The sequence below is a fragment of the Mytilus trossulus genome, chromosome 11, assembly GCF_036588685.1.
Source record: "Mytilus trossulus isolate FHL-02 chromosome 11, PNRI_Mtr1.1.1.hap1, whole genome shotgun sequence".
In the NCBI taxonomy this organism is placed as follows: domain Eukaryota; kingdom Metazoa; phylum Mollusca; class Bivalvia; order Mytilida; family Mytilidae; genus Mytilus; species Mytilus trossulus.
The window spans coordinates 48,037,444-48,061,563 of record NC_086383.1 but is presented as its reverse complement, the minus strand read 5'-3'; the positions used below and the strand labels follow the sequence as shown (position 1 = coordinate 48,061,563).

At 31.1% G+C, this 24,120-nt stretch overlaps 1 protein-coding gene across 1 annotated transcript in view; it reads left to right on the top strand.

The window, feature by feature from the left end:
- The window catches only part of LOC134690108 (uncharacterized), a 29,406-nt gene extending 5,823 nt beyond the window's left edge, over window positions 1-23,583 (top strand). Inside the window, exons 8-31 of the mRNA XM_063550080.1 lie at window positions 17-196; window positions 878-1,255; window positions 1,692-1,892; window positions 2,635-2,715; window positions 3,387-3,566; window positions 4,272-4,344; window positions 5,101-5,321; window positions 7,121-7,294; window positions 8,600-8,733; window positions 9,300-9,453; window positions 10,116-10,262; window positions 11,428-11,724; window positions 12,508-12,687; window positions 14,753-15,145; window positions 15,790-15,996; window positions 16,739-16,813; window positions 17,924-18,094; window positions 18,402-18,483; window positions 18,759-18,976; window positions 19,463-19,636; window positions 20,598-20,731; window positions 21,065-21,227; window positions 21,599-21,754; window positions 23,068-23,583. Coding sequence (XP_063406150.1) covers window positions 17-196; window positions 878-1,255; window positions 1,692-1,892; window positions 2,635-2,715; window positions 3,387-3,566; window positions 4,272-4,344; window positions 5,101-5,321; window positions 7,121-7,294; window positions 8,600-8,733; window positions 9,300-9,453; window positions 10,116-10,262; window positions 11,428-11,724; window positions 12,508-12,687; window positions 14,753-15,145; window positions 15,790-15,996; window positions 16,739-16,813; window positions 17,924-18,094; window positions 18,402-18,483; window positions 18,759-18,976; window positions 19,463-19,636; window positions 20,598-20,731; window positions 21,065-21,227; window positions 21,599-21,754; window positions 23,068-23,180 — 4,286 coding nt within the window. The 3' untranslated portion in view covers window positions 23,181-23,583. The remainder of the gene's footprint in view (window positions 1-16; window positions 197-877; window positions 1,256-1,691; window positions 1,893-2,634; window positions 2,716-3,386; window positions 3,567-4,271; window positions 4,345-5,100; window positions 5,322-7,120; window positions 7,295-8,599; window positions 8,734-9,299; window positions 9,454-10,115; window positions 10,263-11,427; window positions 11,725-12,507; window positions 12,688-14,752; window positions 15,146-15,789; window positions 15,997-16,738; window positions 16,814-17,923; window positions 18,095-18,401; window positions 18,484-18,758; window positions 18,977-19,462; window positions 19,637-20,597; window positions 20,732-21,064; window positions 21,228-21,598; window positions 21,755-23,067) is intronic.
- Window positions 23,584-24,120: the final 537 nt, after the last annotated feature.

Here is a 24,120-nt window from a genome sequence, read left to right as displayed (position 1 = left end):
TTACTTATATTAATAGAGGATGGCGGCTGGACTACCTGGGGTGAATGGGGTGAATGTGATAGGACGTGCAGTGGAGGGTGGAGACGTAGAGAAAGGAACTTCACAAATCCAACTCCAAATTATCACAGTAAAAGAGAAGTGTATGAAGATGACATCCATTACGACATGCAGAGATGTAACTTACAAGACTGTCCATGTAAGTGAATTAAGTTAAGATATACTTACATTAGTGTAACCTTGAAAGCAACTTTTTTTTAAATATTTTAGGTGGAAACTTCATAAAGGTAACTTGAATAAATAGAAATGGCTTCTGCATGAATATACTTGATCCGAAAGCTGATGAAAAAGGGAATCTATCATTGGCCAGTAGATACAATATATAAACTATTGTTATAAATTCAATATTCGCACTTAATGACTCTGAAATATTCTGTACTTATCACATATATCACAGTCATATGTAAATAAAAACATAGCGAACAAAACTATGTGAATTTTGTTACTAAACTCTAAATGAACACTGTGACTGTGACCGTTACTGTCATATAAATAAGAGGTTTTGCCATTTTATGAATGTTATTCCATGTCTTTACTTTGGTTAAATATTTTTTCCTGCATACATTTTCTTATAAAACTTGCAAGCTAGCACATGTTAGATAGAATTACACAGTACAATATAAATGACATGTTTAAATAAAATGATAGAAATTTTGCGATCTTACCATATTGCAGTTATCTTACTGTTTTGCATTTTTCTGTGTAAGTTATCAGGTTGTTGCTGAAAAATTACTGCCTTGTTTGATGTAAATGATAAATCTGAAATAAACATACAGATATTAGCAATTATGTAAGCTGAAAATAAAGCTTCTTTTTTTAGATTCTGGTGATACATGTAGATTATTCAACTTTGAACCTGTATGTAACAGTTACGATACCAAGGGATATGTGACAATATTACATGCTAACTATACATATGGTTGTGCCTGGAACTATGATACTAAGGACGTGTGGCATGATGTTACATCAATCTTTCAAGGTTACTGTAATGACCACTACGATTGTGTTGAGATGGTCAGTGATGATAACATTGTACCCTGTAGCACAGATTATGCCCATGAATCTTATCATAACTTTACCGATACCTACATGTGCGGTGAGACAGGATGGACAGAATGTGAACGTACTAATACCTCAGTGATGAACCATCGATTCCTGTCATACTGTGGCATTGTTTATTGGGAGTACAACTGTACAAGTAAGTAAGGAATACCTCATTGATGAACCATCAATACCTGTCATACTGTGGTATTGTGTATTGGGAGTACAACTGTACAAGTTAGTATGGGGAAATTGTATATATACCTTTATCTCAAGTCATTCTTTTCCAATCATGATATGTGCACCCTGACACTTCACTTACTTTAGGATCACTAATTGTCTTGGTGTTGCTATAATTGATTTGAGTTTGAATTATTATTTTGATTTTAATTCGGTTGATTTGCAAATCTGTATAAAACATGCATCTCATTCAATTTTGTTGTTATTATTTATCTTAAAGTTAAATCCTTTTGCTAATTCATAATATTTGGGGGGAAAACTTAACAGTTTAAATTTTGTATATATATATATAACCATTTGTTCTACAGTGGACTGCTTACTTTAATGATGCTGTCTTTTTATTTATTTTTCAGTACCACAGTGGGCATACTGGTCTGAATGGACAGGTTGTTCTGTTTCTTGTGGGAGAGGACAACAGACTCGACAAAGGTTGTGTGATAATGAATTTGACACCAAAGATGGCTATCGACAAAGATGTAACCAGCCAGGTTCAGAATTACACAATAGTGAGACAAGAGACTGTCCTTTGAAGGGTGTACATGATTTCTGTCCTTGTGAGTATATCAACTTTGTATTTCCAATCTTGATTGACACATTTGTTCAGCATATTCAAATTTAAGCCTGAAAATATTGGGTAATATAAGCTTTTATAAAAAATTCATGACAACCAATGGTAAAACGTTTCCCAATGCAAATTGATATCCAAGTAATTGATCGTTTGTAGTGGTCAACACCTTTATAGATACATGCTACACTTAAGGTAGCCAAAATATGTATAATTTTATTATTTTATTGGTATTGTCCTTGAATTATGCTAGGAAATTAGGTATAAACTTTCCTGTTATACATATTTTAAAATACCTAAAGACAAAACTACATATGTGTCAAACTTGAATCTTTTGTCTCTAATCAAGTCAGTGGCACAGTAATATAATAATAATAGAACTAGTAATACTGTATTACAGTGGATGCATTAATTTTCGTGGATACCAATTTTCGTTGATTGAGGAAAAACTTACTTGTCCGTGGATATTTGATTACCTTGTTTTGCCGAAGTCTGTATACAAGATTATAGAAGATTTATTTTTTGTTGAACATTACCTGTATCCACGAAATTCAGAATAATAATTAACCCACTGTATAGTTAGTTATATCTAAAAAAAAATGTAAGGCAAAAATGTTATGTGTTTTGCTATGTAGGAAAAAATACTTTGAGGAAACTTTGTGGGAAAAGGAAGAAAAGGTATGGTTAAAACGATTAATACAAGAGTTATGGTAAATATACATTTCTTTCAGATTGTGGTGTTGGTACAACATATAATACCTACTCCACTCTAAGTAATAGCTATGGTTCTTACCAAACAGAAACATTAGAAGGTGGGTATATTATACTCCAGGGATCTAAACAAAATTACTAATGTCAGATAATTTGTTTTGTAATTTTTGTCTGTTTAAAGGATATTATAAGCAACAGTACAACTACATTAAGTGTATTTATTGCAAAATTGTAAAGTATACATGTCTATCTTGGCTGGTTCATATTACAATGTACTCATTATCAAAGATCCGTGATAATGTTGAGGTTACTTGTGATAAAACCGTCATGTTATACACTTTCAACATAATCTTAATGATAAGTAAAATAGGCGAGTGTGCAGTCTTGTCTGATTAATTGATAAAGAATGAGTTCAGATAAAGACGATGGTGGACTGTTTAAGTTTCAAATAGATCAATTGCAGATGCATTTTGCATTTTTCATGGTTTCCTATTGACTTACAAGAATCAAGTGAAACAGCATTACTAACAATAGCCATTTTAGTTCTTAAGTACAATTCTTGTTTGAGTGCTGGTTTTGTGAAATAGAATAGAACGAAGCTAATTGAATTTGTAGACTGGAAGTTTATAATTGTCTTCAGTCAAAACCCATGACATACGTATGTCATTTCCAGTAAGGCTGTCAGCAATATATTACTGGGTAGTAAAGTAATCAAAAGGAAAATAATTGATGAAACTGGTTGTAAAATTTCAGAGACTATTTTTACTTTAAGGAAATGCTTATCTCCTATTGAGTGATATTGATGAGATATCATGCTGTGGGAAGATAAGTCAGTGGAAAATAATGGCCAAGAACACAGGATGGATCAAGTTTATTGTTTGGAGGAAAACTAGACATCCAGGAGAAAATCATCTATATGAAGTGGTTGGTTCTGTAAAAGAATATGTGCCAAGTATGTAAACTATTTCAACAAATTTATAACATTTGAAAGTCTGCACATCATTTTCAACTTGCAATTTATAAATATATAACAAATTCCTGTATTTCTAATGTGTAAGTTCAAGTGTATAGGAATACAGTAAATCCATTCCCCTTTAAATTTTAATTCCTGTATATGCATTGTGAGTGTTTTCTATACAAGCATGAACAAATTGTGCAAATAATTTTATAAATATAATTTTCTCAAAATAAATGAAAAAACAAATGAAATAAAATATTCAAGTTTACAAAAATTAAGTTTAAGCTATGAAAATCTGACAGTTTGTCTTTTATTTTACACATTTAAAATTTTACAGATGAAACAAATCAAGTACAGTTTCTTGAGTTTTTTTTATATAATTTTTCAAGCAAAGTTAATTGAAATAAAGTTATACTGTCAATGCAGTAATTCTGACATTTTAAATGTTTGATAGAAGTATGTATGTGCAACAATTCCTCAAGTCACAGTAATTAATATTGCTTTAAAAAGTAGGGTTTTGTCATTGCATTTTATCTACTGTAACATGGTTCTGTAAGCATAGTTACTTTACTTATTTTCTTATTAGTACTCCATTAAATTATTCCTAGTACCAGTACCATACAATTACATTAAACATTGTGTAAATGCTTGGTGGTTTATTTTTTGAAAAACTAACAAAATTTATTTTGAATTTTACAGGTGTTGGTTACAAGGTATTTAACCAACCACTGTCTTCACAGATAACTTTAATTCCTGGAGATTTTATAGGAGTGTATGTTTTATATTTATTATAGAAAAACAAAGATTGGGGAAACCATTCATGGCACAAAATCAGAACATACACATCACAAACCACAATAAAAGCAATGAAACTGCACCTTTATGTTGGGTCTTCATCTCTATGTTAAACAAAGAAATCATATTGATTAATTAAATAAATACTCAAATAACAAACTTGACACAACCAGGTTTGTTGTTGAATTGTTAATCTTTACATTTGTGGAATGACACCATGAATATGGCTCCCTAGGGGGAAAACAGGCACAACCATCTGTGTAACATCATCAATCAAAATAGCTTCAGTTGTTAAGATTTTGACCTTATTTTAATTTTATTTGCACTAGAGAAATATTGCTCTTTTGCTTATATTTTTTTTTCAAGAAAAATATCAAAATAAAACTAATATAGGTTTTTCACTTAAAAAACTACAAATTGTTACTGAATAAAAAAAATCCTTGTATCTACAATCGATCTGATATATAACATTATCAAATCATGTTGTCTTTAAAAAAAAACATATCTACTTTTTTAATGGTGGTCATTACATGACATGACGTCAGTTGCCAACTTTTCTGGGCAAATAAACTCATTCAGAGGCAAATATATCCACAATATAATTGTGAATTTTCTGACTTCATGTTTATTTTGAAAAATTGATGACAGCTATCTAAAATTTCATTCAGATGATCTCATCGGCTAAAGTGTATATATGTAGTCAGAGTTATATAATTCATTCTCCTTATTGTAGGTATGATTATGGAAATAATATCATTGGCTATGATAATTGTGATTCTAATTACGATCCGTCAACTGACGACCATATTGACTGGAGAAAGAATTTATGTCCTACAGACACTTTTAAAATGACTACTACTGAACCGGTGGATGGAAATCTTGTTGAATGGAATACCACAGAATTAACACCAATCAAGGACAAAGTATATGCAATTCGGTTCGTCACAACAACAAGTATGTTTAAACCACAGGCCTGGTCTCAGCATGAGATTTTGGGTACACCCATGCAGCTGGGATTTCAAAAGCACTCCCAATTATATATTTAAGTCTTGTGAAAATCTAAAGCTATAGATTTGTTTAATTGCAAAATTATTATCCATACATATGCCTCTCAGTTATTACATCAACATGCAGTTATGTCCCTGGAATATCTGACAAATAAATTTCAGTTGGTTTTTCATGCACAAAGTAGTAGATAATTTATAAACACGAAAACAATGTTTTGAACAAATTACTTGAAATCTATAAAAACTGTCATCATGGTTAGGCTTTCCCTAACAATAGGCTAAAACTTTTCACAAGTCTTAGGCCATGTTCACACCAAACGCCATATACAGTAAACATGTTTACAATTAGTTTAATGTAATGGAAACTGGTTTCATATTTACTTTGTTCACATCTATACACCTTGTTAAATTACCTGTACATAAGATTTGTTCACACTTGTAAACTATATGTCATTGAAATGTTCATGACGTAGAATCGAAAGCAATGTTTTCGGCCAATTTTTTTAGCAGTAAGGGAACTACCCTTTAACTTCTAAAAGGGTATGGAAAATATTCTGATCCCCAATTGGATGAAAAAAATGGCCATACAGATGATAATAAAAAATATTCTGAATCAAGAGTTTCCCTATACATTATGATTATAGTGATGAATATTGAAAAAAAATATGTGATTACTAGCATCGAACAAAAACGGAATAAAACGTTCGCTTGAAAACAATTCTGACTACGAAAAAAAAAATCCCACCCCCTCTTTTGAAGTTGAACAGTGGTTCCTCATTTATAAAAGCCATTGTGATAATTTGCAGTAGTTTAAAGATACTACAGATGTCTCGATAACGCATTAGAAAACGTAGGCTTACAGACGAAGATACATATTGCGATGTTATGGATTACTACATTTCTATCTTTTGTGTTTGTTTTAAATTGTATTTCGTCTTCAAGGAGTATTTGTTAATGGGAGGTGAAATGTTCTTATTTTTATTTAAAGTTTTATATAGCAGATCTGAGATCCTAGACAAACAATACATTCACTTTACACTTTTTTCAGTAATGCATTTATAAATGAATCATTGTTTGAGTTAAGAAAAGAGGCAAATATTTCTGTGTACATGTACGTCAAGTCGATTCTGGAAGACATTTTCAATGAATTATGTGTTCGGCAATGATGCTGGTTTGTGTTAATAAAGCTATATAAAGTGGGTTTTTTTAAACAAATAAATATGACAAGTTTAGACAAATATGATATTAATCATTGTTATTTATTTTTTTATTTCATTTTATTAAAAAATCGTTTTTTCCTTAAATATACACATTAAAGCTAATGTCATGAATGCATAGTTTTGCGTACAATTAACCTACACAAGGCCTACATTGACTATCGACTGCGTGTAGACAAAACATGATTTAAACTACATGTAAACATTGCGTTTTATCAATTGGAACGGAATAGTGTGTAGTTTACGTGTGAGTTGCACAAACACAATACCGAGTTTAGGTCAATGTGAACACGGTTTTTAAAACATAATTTCAAAATGCACAATTAAGAAACAGTAATACATGAGGCAAAATTTTTGGAAGGACTTTTGAATATTGAGAGGAAAAACAATCAGAGTTAGAATGTAACTCGGAGATTCTCAGTAATCTGTGTATAAATTTGCAGTTGTAGTATTTATATACTTCATGTCTAAAAAACATTTTTATGAACAAAGTAAATTTTAAAACCTTTTGATTGTTTGTCTATTGTAGACAAAAACCCAACCTATACTATGCCTATATACAGTGTATCAATACCAGATTACACAGCAATTGATGAGCATGTTATTGACCTGTATTTCACTGATAATGATTATGCTGACTTCTGGCAAAATGCTAAAGGCATGCTTGACAACCATGATTACTTCTATTATGACTCAACTAAAGGTATGTGTCATAATCAACTAAAGGTATGTGTCATAATCAACTCAAGGTATGTGTCATAATCAACTAAAGGTATGTTACATAGTCATTCGAAACGTCTTCGTTTATGATCTTATTTCAGGCATATGGTGATGCCTGTAGAAATCCTGTTACTAAGGTTATTTCTATTTGAACTTATATTAACAAACTTAAGGTAATGCTAATCAATGGTGAACTCGCCTCAAAATTGTGCTGAGCTAGTTTATTGTCAAAGAACTATAACAAACAGATATTAAATAACTGATATGAGCAATTAAGCCCTAATACGGATAAATCAGCATGTGCAATACTGAAAACGTTCCACTGTCGATAAAAATCAAGAGTAAATATTGCTTTTTGAACAGGGTTAATAAGGAAAAAGCAGTCTAGGCTAATACGTTCACTTCCATTTTCAATTTAAAAAATATAGCAGTTTTGCAAAATTGAGATAAGCTATTTATTGGAAAGTAGAATATTTCTGCTACACAAATATATGCTATTTTTGACAATACAATGCACAAATATCGGGTACTAACAGCATTAAGTCATGCTATATTATTGAAATCTTCATAATTTTAGCATTTTAGTTAAATTTTCAAATGAAAGTGGCTGCATTCGTGTTCATTCATAATATTGAAATGTGTATTTGATGATAATACAAAACAAAGGTTTAGAATGATCACGGATGCGGCCACTTTCATTTTCGACAAAAACCATCTATAAAGTGACGTTTTTTTGCATATTTGATAGATTTATCATATTTTAGCTTGAATTGGAGGGTTTTTAATGACTTAATCAGTTAAAATTTGTCACATAGATATAAGAAGATGTGGTGTGAGTGCCAATGAGACAACTCACACCATAAATACTACATAATCTAATTGAATCAATTGAAATAGACACTTTAACTGTTTAAAAAGTGTTCAAAATCTTTCGTTAGATTAACCTGAAATATGGGGCCAAAATCGGGCTGTACCGGACCTACTCCTTTGGTGGTATCTTTAAGCATAAAAAGCATTTGTATTATATATTTTTTTTAAATTAAAATCACAAAACAAACGAGTTAAATGACATGCAATGCTTTGTAACGTCTTAAAGTCTTCAAATGGAAAAAACAGGGTCGTTTTTCGTTTAATGATTTAGCCATCACTGTCGTCTTCATTGAAAGTAAATTACAAATATACAAAAGCACGCTATAAAAAATATAAAGATCTGCCATTGAAATATTATGGGTGGGGGGACTCTTCTGGGTTTTTTTTTATGAAGTTGAAAATGATAATTTAATTACAGAGAGCATTCATGTTAAGACCAAGTTGTTTCATGAAGTTGGACAAAAATATCACTACTACAAATACACAGTGTGGGCTGAAGATTCGTGTTATAACAAAGTCACAGGAACAGTTACCATAACAACATACAATTTGGTAGGTATTTTATACATATACAGATACATTGTGGGTTAAGGATTCAATGTTATAACAAATTCACAGGGACAGTAACCTTAACAATATACAATCATAATAATAATTACATTATATATATAATAAATGTTTTACAACTGGGTAGGTATAGGTAATACATCCATTGTACATAAACAAAGTCACAGGGACAGGTATATTAACAATATAGGATAATATTAATAATTAGATTAATGAATTCTATACCACTGGGTAGGTAAAGTACACATACATAACATTGGGAGGTATATGAGCAATCAAGCCCAAATTCGTTTGTTGCTATATAGGCACTGTTATAGGAAAGCCTGGGAAATATTTCCGTTACTAAACAATTAACATCATTTAAACTTCGTTGATTTTACACTGATTGGAAACTGAACAAGGGCTTTACTCAATTGAGACAAGCATGATGCTTCCTCAAAACCGTCAAATTGGAAACTGCATTTAACATATTTGAATTTTTATAAGAAGAATGTTGACTTTTTTTTCATGTTTGGACCTTTTATTTATCAAATTTGTTGTTCTAATTCCAGCCTCCAGTATTTAATGACTTGCCAGGAGCAGTTAACATTTCAGAATTACAATGGGGAGGACAGGTATATACTTTTAACCTCACAGATCCAGATGAGGATGTTATTACTTGGGAAATGACTGTTAGTCCATCTTCCACTTTCTTTTACATGGAAAGTAAGTATCATATAATGTTAAATCTATTTATTGAGGCTCTAGGCTTAGTATACATAGAGGCCATAGATCACAATTAACCCCTATAATTTCTTGATAATGTTTTGTCTCATTAAAAGAAATGCACCCATTCTTTTGTGTATGCAAAGTACAGTACTAGTCCAAAAATATATCCTACATTCAGATAGATTGCACTCCAGCATCTTATGAATTAAGCCAATACACATCCATACCCCTATGGACAAGTCAAGAGATGTTCTTAAAACAGTAAAAATTACCTTTTTGCCCCTGGCCTACTCACTTTTTCAATATTAAAATCAGTTAAAATACAACATCAAAAAATTGATTTTATCTCACTTCTTTTATTTCCACCCCAAAAAAGATAAGAAATGAATAAGAAAGGGAAAGAACAAAAATAAAGAAAAAAAAACTTTAATTAAAAGGAACTTTATTTGTGTATAAAACGAAAAGCGGGATAGTTTTGACAGACTCTAAAACAAAAGTCTTAACCAGATATGAAACACTTTGAGTCTGCAAGGACTAGTTTTATAATAAATACAGCTATACAACAGATACCATTCAAAGTAATTGCAGAATAGCAATGTGTTTAGTTCAATTGACATTCCATCTTCTAGTCTTTAACATTAATTTATGATATTTTACAGATATGACAATCTATTTGTATGGCTGGGCTGACCTGGACTATGATACTGTTAGTCAGTATGTGATCACAATAACAGCTAATGATGGGACAGAACTCACAATATCTACACTAACCGTAGATTTAATCGAACATATTGTTCTTTATCCAAGTAAGTAGCTTAATAGAGAAAAATTGTTCGTGTTTAATGGACAAATATTTATTATTTTTTACATTTAGATGTAAATTGGAAAGAACTGAAATTCATATGAATAAATTATAAGTAGATTTTGAAAATTTTCAGTGAAAAATAGTGATGCAGGACTTTGTGCATAGACAATGGATTTGACAGTTGTTGTCCATTCGATTGATGTGTTTAAGCTTTTGGTTTTGCCATTTGATTACTGACTTTCCGTATCGAATTTTCCTCAGAGTTTGGTACTTTTACTTTTTGCCATTCTTAAATTATTTACTGTCAATTCAGAAATTTGTGAGTTTATTTATTATTGCGATTTTGTCATTTGTTTTAAATGATAAAATCGCAATAATGCTTTTTTAATTTTTTGCGGTATTGATAAAAAAAATCCTGTTTAAACTGTTGCAATTATTGCCCTTTCACAATCTTTGCAATAATGAAAATATCAAAAAATTTAAAAAATGACTTACATGATATGATATAATATGCTTCATAAATATTTTCCCTATTTTTGTATTTTAATCTTACATAACCATTTTGGAGTATTTCATAGTGGAATATTGAAAAAAAAGTATGTTTTGCTAAATTAGATAAAAGTTGGATAATTAATTTTTACACATTTACATTAACTTTAAACTCCTGATTACTTTTCAGTTGAAATGGCAATTCCCATCTTGTAGGTCAATTTGAGAGTTGCTATTACAAATATTATATTTCCAGTCACAATTTAATTTCATCATTAGATTTGTAAAGTGATCATATTTGTTTACAATATAATCTATAGTATTAAAATACATGGATTATTTTATACAACCAGCCAAGGTAGACTCTTATCCTACCTCCTTTGATAATGTGTTGATATGATGTGTGATTATGGACGTTTTTTTTTATTTTGTGTCATTTTGACCATGATTTTAATAACCCCATCACGTTCTAAAAATTAAATAGATGTTTTATGTTAGTGGACTTATTTTTTTGGATAGAAAACCAGAACAGTAACTTTATTTTTAAAGATGTCTTTATTAATTTTTTATTTGACAATTGCATGGCCATCAAAGGAAAACATGTATTACTATTATTGCTAAATCTTATACTTTTTACATTACATTGATATCATAAAATATCATTTTACACACAACAGCTTACTATGAATATACATCTCGAGAAGGCCAGGAAGCCTCTATATCGTGTATGGTTGAACATGAAGAATCGTATACCTACCCGGACTATATAGAACCTCTAAAGGTCTACATCATTATCGACAATGTTACCTATAACTACGAACCTCATTATGGGTGCCTACATAACTTGACCTATGGGGTCAAGGACATGTGTGATAACAAAACTGACTGCTCCTTCGATGTGACAAATGCCAATGTTGCTAGTCAGTGTGGTACTGAAGGAGAGGCCAATTTATGGATACGGTATCATTGTGTTAGTAAGTATGCAGTTTATTTTATCTTAGACACACAAGTATAATGTAGATACTCGTGTTAAGGTATATGGACCTATGAGATGGGTAGAAATATTCATATGTTTTAACTTATATGATTCTAAGGCTGCCAGAATCTGAAAACAAATGAAAAACTGTAGATTGTGTCTATATAATATAATCAAGGTCTTAGTCCTGAATGAATGCTATCGAATGACAGAAACTGTGACAACCAGTCAGAAGTTTTATCTCAGTTGTTATCTATTGACCACATATTTAAAAATATTTAGTTAACAAAATTTGCAATTAAGTGGTGATAACTTAAAATAGAGTTATTGAGTAAGCAAAGTCTCCCTAAGGCCTTGACACCATTTGCGAGTATGGTCTTGAGGAAAAGATGATAATCCGTCGGAAGGGGACGATAAATGACTGACCCGTGTTAAGAGATCCATATATCTTGCACGTTAAAGACATCCTTGTATATTTCGAAAAAGAGCAGACTAATGCCGCTACAAGGCAGCACTCGCACCCGCAAAGTGGAAAGGGATTAATATTAGTTGCAAAATGTGTTTCTCAATCCACTATAAATAAATATGTTTATAAAGATGTAAATTTTGTTTTATTAACCATTGATTTACAGGGTACAATTGACGGAAGAAACTATTTCATTTGTTAGTCTTTGCATGACATTTTATAGAAAAGGTGGACAATTTCAAATTCCCAGTGCAATTTAAAGTTGTACAGCAATAAATATTTGAAAATTATCACTTAATAAATGTTAATTAACAGGAGATGCAGGTTGGACAACGTGGAACAACTGGCATGATTGTACTCGTACTTGTGGTGGAGGTTATAGGGTTAGACACAGGAACTGTAGCAACCCCACATGGAATTATTTTGGTAGTCCTAAAGATTGTGAGGACAGTATACCAGAAGAATGGGAAAGGTGTAACACACATACCTGTGAATGTAAGTTTTCCAACAGATAAATTTTTTTGTAAGTTGCCAATTTTTTTTAGATATAAAATATAAAATCTGAAATACTGTATCTAGTTGGTAATGTTACCAAAGAGCTTTGACCACAGTTAATCGTAGAAATGAATACCGAACACTTGGCAAAAGGTGAAGGAGTAGGGTCAAAATAGGCCCTAAAATTTCCCTTAAATTGCACTCTTTTCTACAAACAAGGACTAATGACCAGTATCACAATGAATCATAACCAAATTAATGTATTGATATGAAATGTGTCCCTTTGTTGTAGACTAACATATGTATTATTTTTTTATTACGTCGCAAAAACTTTCATTTGAATTTTTCACAATATGCAGTGAAAGCCTTTCCATTTCCAATGAATTTTGGTGGAGTTCGTTTTGCTTAGTCTTAACTTTTCAAAGTTGTGTCTTCTGTAATTTGTCTGTTTGTCTTTTTATTTTTAGCCATGGCGTTTTTAGTTTATTTTCACGCTTAGAGTTTGAATGTCCCTCGGGTATCTTTTGTTCCTCTTTTATGACATTTATGACATAAAACAAAGAGAGTAGTTTTCATACAGACACGATGTCCTTTTCAATCGTATACCTAACAAACATTGACAAATTCGTGTACTACTTAAGATTATTACTCGAAATCTAGTAGTCGGAGCCAGGTTTGTTTAGATAAACTATGTAAGAAAGCATGAAGAAATAGTGTCATGAACAACCAGTTTTACTTGTTTTTCCGACGTAGTCGATATAGTTTCGGTTTGTGCCCTTTGAACTTAAGGACGCTTTACTATGGCAACAGAAAACGCGTGCTCGAAAATCCTTTCTGTGATTGGACAAAATGCTGTCATGGTGGGTGATTTGGTTGTGTTTGAAAAAACGTCTCGAAAATTATGTCGTGATGGAAAGCAATTGAAAAACTATAAATATTTGAACTAGATCTTACAAAGATTTATATTTGTATTAAAATAATTTTTTCTCCAATAGCTCTTTGCATCCATGACAGCTGTTTATTTTGGACAATTATATGATTATTAATGTAAACTTTGTTGTACGAACGTGCATGACTTTTAGAACGCACCTACGCATGTGAGATTTCCGCGGGGTTTTGTGAATGTAAACAGAAAGATACTACTTATACTACCAATAGTTTCTAGCTTCATTAACCATAAATAAAGTTTAATGTAAATAGTAGTAAATGTATATTTGTTTCTTGTTATTTGCACTGGATTTTGTGACAAATAAATTTTTTAGGTGTCATCACAATATTCTTATATATTATTGCCTTGATTTTACTAGACTTAGTAATGAATTTCTTGAAGTTACATTCAGATGGAGATTTTATTAAAGAGGTCCTGCATCATAAAGTCATTGTGCTTCTGAAGATTATCAAAATGATAGTTTTAAACATATACTCAAATTTAAATACGTCGGATATCTTTTTTAAAGATAGTTCTTGTTACACATAATTACATTAGCTGTATGTTTCAATATAATACGTTGTTCTGATTGGCTACACTGCAATCTCCCGTTATTCTTTAAGCAACTTCATTACACAATAAAACTTTATAATTCATGATAACACGAGGTCCCACACAAGTGCACAGGTAAATTAAATAAAAACTTCAATGGTTGACCGTGCGCACAAATTGAGAAAGAAGCGCTTCTGCGCTTCATACAAAATGTACTGCAGTTCAATGCATTTACACCCAAATAAAGTTACAAAAAGAAGCATTCAATTCTTAATTATATATATTTACAATAATACCTAAAGGCCCAAAGCTGAGCACACTAATACATCTATGTCTACCGACTGGACTCCATAAGTGAATTTGATAGTTAATTATCCATCGCATCATCTATGTTATCCAACATTTAAAAGAAATCTACTAAATTTGACCACAAATAGATTTTTTCTTTTATTGCATTATCATCAAAATAAATCTAGATGAGGTTCAGATTTTATTTTTTTTTGCACTTCACTAGAAGACATTCTGGAATTGTACAGAAGAAATCAACAAAACACACTCCTTGATAAATATTGATTTATTTTGAAGATGCTGGTAGAACATGTAGAAATGATTACTTCTCTCCAGAATGTCATATTTACCACACTAATGGTTCACTGGATATACTTCTAAGTAACTGGACACATGGATGTGCATGGGATTATAACACCGATGACTATTGGTTCTATAAACCAGAAGATACCTGGCACAATGGGATAACTCATACAGATTCATTGTGTCATAACCATTATGATTGTGATGTGTTGATTAACGACAGTTTAACATGGTGTAGAGACTATGATGTGGAGTTTACATACAAAGAATACTATCGCTGTGGTTGGGGCTGGGAGGATGAAGCCTGCTCAAGGACTAAAGTCAGCTACTACACCAATAGATACATATCGTTCTGTGGAACTATGTACTGGGAGTATGGATGTATAAGTAAGCATAACTTAATTAGGGAAAAAGTAAATTGAAAAGATCTGTACACAATGAATTCCCCCACATGAATGGAAGATAACTCTCATCAAAGAAAAATATGGTTTATGAAAGAGAATGACTGAACATCAGCCTCTTATTTTAATTCTTTCTTTATCGATTCATCTTATTTAAGCATAAGTTATTAGATGTCAGCTTTATACTTAATCAACTTAAAATATTCAAAGACAATCTTTTGGTTTAAAATTTTCATTGAATGACTACATTTATTTATTTCCTTTGTTTTGTATATATATATGCTGCTATAATCTGGAATTTGCATATTGATGTATGAGCAGTTGTAATATATCAAGGTTGGATAATGAATGTCAGTTGACTTATTTTAACAGTTAATGCAATTTCGCAGTTTTTTTTTTTCACACGAATTTTTTTTTAACTATAGATGCAAGTTGAACACATTTAACAATTCTCAGTTGTCTATAATTGTCACTTGGACTATAATATTATGTACATTGTAACTATAACATTTTGCCAGTTGACTTACTTTAACAGTTGATGTAGTTTCTCAGTTGTCCTTATTTTCACGCAGAATATACTATCTTTTATCCTCTATAATATATTGAAATGAGAACCTTTTTTTACTACAGTCCCGCAATGGTCACAATGGTCCCACTGGTCTGATTGTTCTATCACATGTGACAGAGGATATCAAACAAGGACTCGGTATTGTGAGTCTGATACAGAATCTAATACTGTAGACGGATATAACAACACATGTGGACAGAAGAGTGATGAACCTCATACACTAGAGACAAGAGACTGTCTTCTTAAAGGAAACCATAGATACTGTACTTGTAAGTCACCTTTCATTGGATATTTCTCAAACTGACTTTATGCATACATTCAGAAAAGTAAAATTGACAAATATTTTGAATAGATTAATACCAATGCTTAGTTTTTGAGAGGAAAGGGGGGATCAAAAAGGAGCAATTAATGGGCAAGTAGAATCAGAAAAAACCAATATGCTGGTTAAAATAAATTGTGTCAACTTCGTACTTTATTTGGCTTTTTAACTTTTTTTTTTATTCTAGCGTCACTGATGAGTCTTTTTTAGACGAAACGCGTGTCCGACGTATATACAAAATTTAGTCCTGGTATCTTTGAAGAGTTTATTTTGAAAGACATAAAAAAATCAAGAGTGTTCTCAAGTGCTCTGACAGAGTCAACAATTTCTACTCTTTTACGTGACAGTATGTTACTCAATTTGTAATGTGTAGCTGTGTCATATAAATAGATTAATGACAATAACGAAATGATAATATCTTTGGTCTTACATAAAGTTTGTGAATCAAAACTGTAAATTAACTGATCCTTGAAGTTAAGGGTTTATTTGACTCAAGAATTGGTAACGGCCTGTACCTGGCAAGTTGTGTCAAATAAGGGATTTAGATCAATGCGTGAGGACTATACAAAAACGTGTGAAAGGCATAAACTTGTCTGCGCTTTCACACTTATAGGGGATTACAGAGAAGTTGAATTAATATATTATTAATTTGATATTACAAATTAGTGTTTAACTGCTGTCTATAATTACAGATTGTGAGGCCAGGAATTTTAGTTATGTAGACATCGGAAATTTAACATTAGGACCAGTCAATGACACTCAAGAAGGTATTATACGTTTCAGATAAAACCTGTAATAAGTGTTTTTTTTCTTTACCTGATTTTTGGGTTTGTATAATTGTAAAAGAAACTGGTGAAAAAAAAACAAATGGTGGTGCACTTTGTTTTTTACTACAGGCCTTTGAAAGTACCAAATTTTGATGATTTTCATCAGTTTTTGCCCCTTTTGTGGGTATTATCGGGTTTTTTTCACACTTTCAATAAAGATGAAGTGGACTTATTTGAATAAAGTTAACTTAAAACAAACTATTGGTAGGTGTTAATATAAGAAAGTGTTATCATACTTTTATGCCTCTTCGTGTCAAATTTACCATGCTGTCAATTTTGTAAATTTGTGATTTTTCTCTGTTTTAACAACAAAATGCATATTATCTCAAGTTCTTTGTTATAAATAATTGAAAAAATACATATCAAAGAAATATGAAAAGAAAAAGTAATATGGGATGTACATGTTTCTTGTAAAATAATTTGTTTTACTCTTAACCAGTTTTCTCAAATCCTGGCTATAAAGACTTAACCAGTTTTCTCAAATCCTGGCTATAAAGACTGCTTTGATTTTTCTTTAAAAAATTATTACTCAAAAACTGCTTATTGTAAAAACACAATTTTTTCACAAAGTTTAGTTTGATTATGATATTATTAAATTCATTGGTTTTTTCCACTTGTTTCACATGTTTCGGAATTAATTTAAGAACGAGATTTAACGAGACTGAAACTTTAGAAGAATACATCCTTAACATAAATGCAAAGACTTAAGAATACACGGACACAAATATCTTATAACGCAGACTTTGCTAATACTTGCACCCTTTCAATTGTATCAGTACATATATTAAAAGAAGAGATTCTCACAGATATTGTTTTCAACTATTATTCTAAATTGGATATTGTTTATCTCTCCTTGTCCCACCTACCCAAAAAAGGATACTTTCTTTGTTCTTATATTCTTCTTGAATTTCAACATCTTTAGTAAATGTCATTAGTGAATTAAATGAAAAGACAACATTCAGTGTCACCAACAAATCAACCTGATTAGTTTAATTTGGGATGACGTAACACATACGTATTGAATTAAGACCTGGACTTTTTCTTCACTAGAAAATGCCTATATTATGGAGAGTGAGGTTGACATTGTACGATGTTGTGGACTAATAGCATCATGGACGTTTTATCCAGTGAATGTTGGAACTCTTAAATTTATTGTGTGGAGATCGATTGGTGTTCCTGGATACAGAGAAGTTGTGGGAACCAATTCTGTTAATATCTCAGGTATTTACTGTGTATTAAATTTTGAAAACATTGCTACATAAATCTTGTGTATCTATATATTATTTTTTTAGCTTGTTTGTCTCGTAGCCAACGATCGTCAGAAGTATTATATAGAAATAAAAAGAATATAGTGTATGTAATGTACTTTATAAATTCACATAGTAATCGTTTTAATTAGCTAAGCTTAATTAATTGAAACCTGAATAAAGTTCTGTAACACTATTCCTAATTATTACAAAATCTTAGAAAAAAGTGTAGTAGTTTTTTTATTAGGCAAAATGTATTAAGATTATTTTCTTTGTTACAGATACTGACCTCAACAAGATAAACACCTTCATTCCACCAGACGAACAAAGAATCACTATTGTCGCCAGAGATTTTATTGGATGGTTAGTATTGGAATGTATCAAACACACATACCGAATAACAAAATCAGGTCAATCTGACCTTGACCATTGAAGCTGTCCAAATTACTTGGGAATCAAACATTTCAATGATTGTAATGAGCAATTTTTAATGAATGTTTGCAGAAGTTTTTTTGGATAATGATTTGAAGATCATTTTGAAAATTAAAAGTTAATTCTTTTTGAGTAATTGACATGGTATTTTAGGAATTTTGCAGGATGAATTTGAAGAGCTTATTCATATAAGATGATTATTTCAGGTTTGATGGTGGAGCTCAGATTTTATCTTATGATTGGTGCAATGCTTCATACAATGCTTCTTATCCTGAACACAGAGATCTCAGAGAAAACCTGTGTCCTACAGATACTTATAAAATTGTTACAGAGGATCCCCAAGATGGCGATGTGGTCAACTGGAATGGGACCAAAGAGATTTTGTATGAACAAGTGTTTGCTATTCAGTATACCACTGTTGAAAGTAAGTACTTCATTGATTATCTTCCCTCAGATTTAAATGAGATCTGTAAGTACGCATATGTTTTAATTTAGTATATAATTGATTGGCTATGTTTGAGTTTTTTTGATTTTTTTAGGAGATATATCTTTTATATATACTGGTGATTATTATCATAGGTTAGGTGTTAAAAATGTTATCACTTCTAATATCCCAAATTGACTGACTGAATTTCAATGAAATTTTGAAAGATTTTTTATTCGCATTATATTATTGTGAACTGAATGTTATTTTTTCTTCTGAATAATTTTGCAGTTACATACATCATTTTAGCATGGTCTTTTTGAAATGGGATTGTGCTGTTTGCGTTTGACTGTTAAAGTTTAATTGTTATACTCCAATATGAAACATCTGTTATTAATTAGTGTTCATTTCGAGATTCCTATAATCATGATGGTTTTAACTTTCATATTATGACCATCCAAACCCTTCTTGTTTTTTCATTTTTAGATACACTACCCTACTTTAATTTGTCACGTTATGAAAAGACAATACCAGACCATTCACCAATAGATTTCAGTCTGATAGATTTTTTCTTCAATGACACAGATTATGCTGATTGGTTTGTTGATTACCAACCAGAATATGATAATGATCAGTACTTCTACTTTGATACTTGGTCTAGTAAGTTTATGGTTGAGTGAACATTACTGAAATTAAAACAATAAAAATTGAAACAATAAAAATAAACAATTACACATACATATATTTAACAAAGGACATGACTTAAAATTAAATACATTTTGTTCTTTAAATGCAATATTCATAAAGGCATTGTTCATAGCATTTATGTGTAAAAGTACTGTATATTCATGTTAGACAGCAACATAGCAACAAACACCAAAAATACATCTCGAGGTTTGTGGCCTTCAGCCTATTAAAATCTGTTTTAATAATTTTCCCCCTGCAAAGGCAATTTAAGGATGGTACACTTTGAACTAACTAAGTGATTGTTCCTTTCTCAATGTTTTTTTTTAAATTGAAAAGTGAATTTGAAAATTATTTTAGGATAGTTTGAATGCCTTCGGTAAAAGTGCAAATTTTGTGCCGAAACAAAATATGAAGAAATGAGACAACTGGCATTATGATAAATCATCTTCATTGTTAATAGAACAAATAACTCAATTGCTGTTACAAATTTAAAACAACTAACAAAATTTATTTTATTCGTGAAAAGATGTTGTCAGGATAGTTTGCGTATGCAAAGTTTTCCTGTGAGGAATTTGAATTGACCCTTTTTCTGTAGACCCTGTGTTATCCATATTCAATTGTCAAGAAAGTAGCTAACAGGTGTATTCGTCATTTCATGCATTTTGGGGGATAAGAATTATCGGTATTCAGATAGTCACTGAAAAACCTAATCCAAAAAACTTTAGAAAGAGTTTTCAATATGTGAAAAGGATGCTCCACTCACAATCATGGGTACTAGGTTTAAAATATCAATATTAACAACATGAACAAGTCAAAAAGGTACTTGAGATAATATAGTTGACTATAAAGAATACAATAACATGCTGTATGTGAGCAATTTATAATTTAGAGTGCCCGGAAATCTTTATCTACCATTTTTAAACATTTCTTATAGAATCTGTTCATGTGAAAGATGATCTTCTGCATATAGTTGGAGAGAGAAACCAGTATCACTTGTATGTTATATGGGCTGAGGATTCCTGTTACAACAGAGTTACTGGAACTGTTACCATAACAACATTTAATGGGGTATAGTTATTAAAAAAATATCAATACCTAACAGTCATGAATTAATTAAATATGTCCTACATTTTCCTTTGTATGTACAATATATTGTACAGCTTTTTTCTATTTCAATTGCTAAGGAGAACATAATCATGATGTTTTATTGATTATAAAGGATTATATTACTTTGATATCGATATGACAGTTCATTTTCTTCTTTTGTTTTGATGCAAGTTTACTCCATTCTCAAATATCAAGAAACAAACTTAAAGTTAAGATAGAAAAAAAACCCTCAGAAAAGAGGTTGGAATATTAACTACGTTTACAAATTAATGTGTTTAAACAATTGAATTTCAGCCTCCTACCTTCCCAGATTTCAACAAGAAGATATACATTGAGGAAACAGCTACTGGAGCTTTATATACCTTTACTGTTGATGATCCATCTAAAGGGCCAGACCCAATCACATGTAACATGACAAAAACAAATCCAGAAACAGAAAATGTCTTTTTTCTAGAAGGTATATCCATCAGTAGGTCTAGGCTGACAGTTACATTTAATTTGACCAATCCAAAGGATTAATGTTCAACCCATGAATTATTGCATACAAGTATTACATCAAGGATTTTCTAAATATGGTCTTTCAGTATTTTAGACCATTTTTTATTTATTTCTTTTTGTCCGATGTATTTTTCTGACAAACCATGTATATCGTTCATTATGAAGACCTTCATGGGGAATTTTATGATAATCAATTGCTATTCCACAATGAATAGATCATTTTTAAACAAAAGAACCAAAAATTCACTCTGAAACTTAATTCTGCTTTCAAACAAAAAGTCATGTTTTAATAGCAAATTACAATGAAAAATATGTACAATTGAATTTCAGGCCAGACAATTCATCTGAGTAGCTCTGCAACCTTGAACGCAGATACCTTCCCGGAATATGAGATTTATGTTTCCTGTTCTGATGGTACAGATACAACCTTGGGTTTCCTGAGAGTAGAGATTTCTAAAGATAGTACAGACAATGAATTGCCAGAGGGTATGTTAATTAAAGTCATTTAACTCATAGTTTAAACACATCTCAATTGGAAGAATTCAACAAGGCCTCAGTTTAAATGTTCCTATGGCGTCTTGTTTAATCAAATGAACGATGTTAACAAAACAATCGTTTAATTACGTCTTGTTTTAAATGCCATAAGATGAGGGAGAACTGATCATACAAATGTTAGAGTGTTAAAATGGTTTCTGGTCTGCGCGTCCGTTCGTTCGTTTGTCTGTTCATTTGTCGGTCTCGCTTCAGGTTAAAGTGTTTGGTCAAGGTAGATTTTGATGAACTTGAATTCCAATCAACTACAAAATTAGTACACATAGATATAGGAAGATGTGGTGTGAGTGCCAATGAGACAACTCTCCATCCAAATAACAATTTAAAAAGTAAACCACTATAGGTTTAAGTACGGCCTTCAACACGGAGCCTTGGCTCACACCAAACAACAAGCTATAAAGGGCCCCAAAATTACTAGTGTAAAACCATTCAAATGGGAAAACCAACGGTCTAATCTATATAAACAAAACGAGAAACGAGAAACACGTATGTATTACATAAACAAACGACAACTACTGTACATCAGATTGTTCCCTATGATATGATCTTTCTTATTTCAATGCCAAATTAGATTTTTTACTCCAATTTTGCGGTCCACTAAACATAGAAAATAATGGTGCTAGTTTCAGGTTAACGTTTTTGGCAACGGTAGTTTTTGATGAAGTTGAAGTGCAATCAACTTGAAACTTAATACACATGTTCTCTATGATATCATCTGTCTAGCTTTAAAGCAAAATTAGATTTAAACCCCAATTTCATGGTCCACTGAACATGGAAAATGATAGTGCAAGTGGGGCATCCGTGTACTTAGGACACAGTCTTGTTTATAAATTCTTATGGTATAGACAATTTCAACATGAATTTGCACTAATTCTACTTGACAATGTTATAACTACTGATCACCCACCTCTGTTGTAAACTTAACGACCACAACTTAAATACAATACAAATTACTATAGAATATCTTTTTTTTTGAAAATCTTATTTATTTCATACCTACTTACACTTATTAGCTAATTTGGTATCACCTCATATCATATCACAAATAATATTGGAATAGTATAGACAACTTGACAACTGGAAGCTGTTTCTGCAATATAAGTTAAATAATGCTTGATGACAATAAAAAATAAAAATCTTAATTGAAAATATAAAGAATCATTGATTCCATTGACAATACTGGTATAAAATTAGTGCAAAAAAGCATTTATAAATTGTGTTATTATATTTGTATGTTCTGTTTTCAGAATGGGTTGCAGTTGAATCCTATGTGTTAGGGAGTGTAACCATTGCCTCCGTCACAATTTCAACATTTACGATATTCAACATCATTATGAACGGTATGCCTGCCTTCTATTAAAGAAGTTATACAGCATATATATTCAAAGTATAATAGGAGAACTGTTATTGTTAAAAACAGATATATGTCTGATGTATCCAGTTGTATTATTTAATCAATTATTTAATCTTTCATTTCCAATGAAGAGATATTTAATCCAGAGTGAAATGCGATAGTAAATTGTGAATATATCCTCTGTTACTTTTTTTCTAATAAATCATCTTCATTCTATACATTTATTGCCAAAGGGTAGCTTCTGGAATCTAACCTACTTTACACATTTCACAATCGAGAGCTTACTTTGGAAGTATATTTATATTCGGTTATAGCTATATTAGCAGGGTTGATTTTTTTTAGGTATAATAAACCTCAATTTACTCAATTTTCTATGTAATATATATACTAGTAGTAACATGGATATCGTTTTTGGGGACCTTTATAGTTTGTTGTTTTTTGTGAGCCAATGCTCCGTGTTGAAAACCGTAATTCGGCCTATGATGGTTTACTTTTACGAATAGTGACTTAGATGGGGAGTTTTCTAATTGGCACTCATACCACATCTTCTTATATTATTCTGCTCATTATTAGTCATTGATATGATCTAATTATTCAAGCATTTTACTTTGCAATGACTACAAAGGTGATAAATTTTAATATATACAGCCACCTCCATTAATAACTACTGTTTCCTTTGAATCTTAAATAAGAAATAAGATAAAACAAATGTTTGCGTTATAATGCAAATGTTTGCGTTATAACGCAAATGTTTGCGTTAAACGCAAAGGTTTGCGTTATAATGCAAAAGGTTTGCGTTATAACGCAATGTTTGCGTTTAACGCAAATGTTTGCGTTATAACGCAAAGGTTTGCGTTAAACGCAAAATGTTTGCGTTATAACGCAAATGTTTGCGTTATAACGCAAATGTTTGCGTTATAACGCAAAGGTTTGCGTTATAACGCAA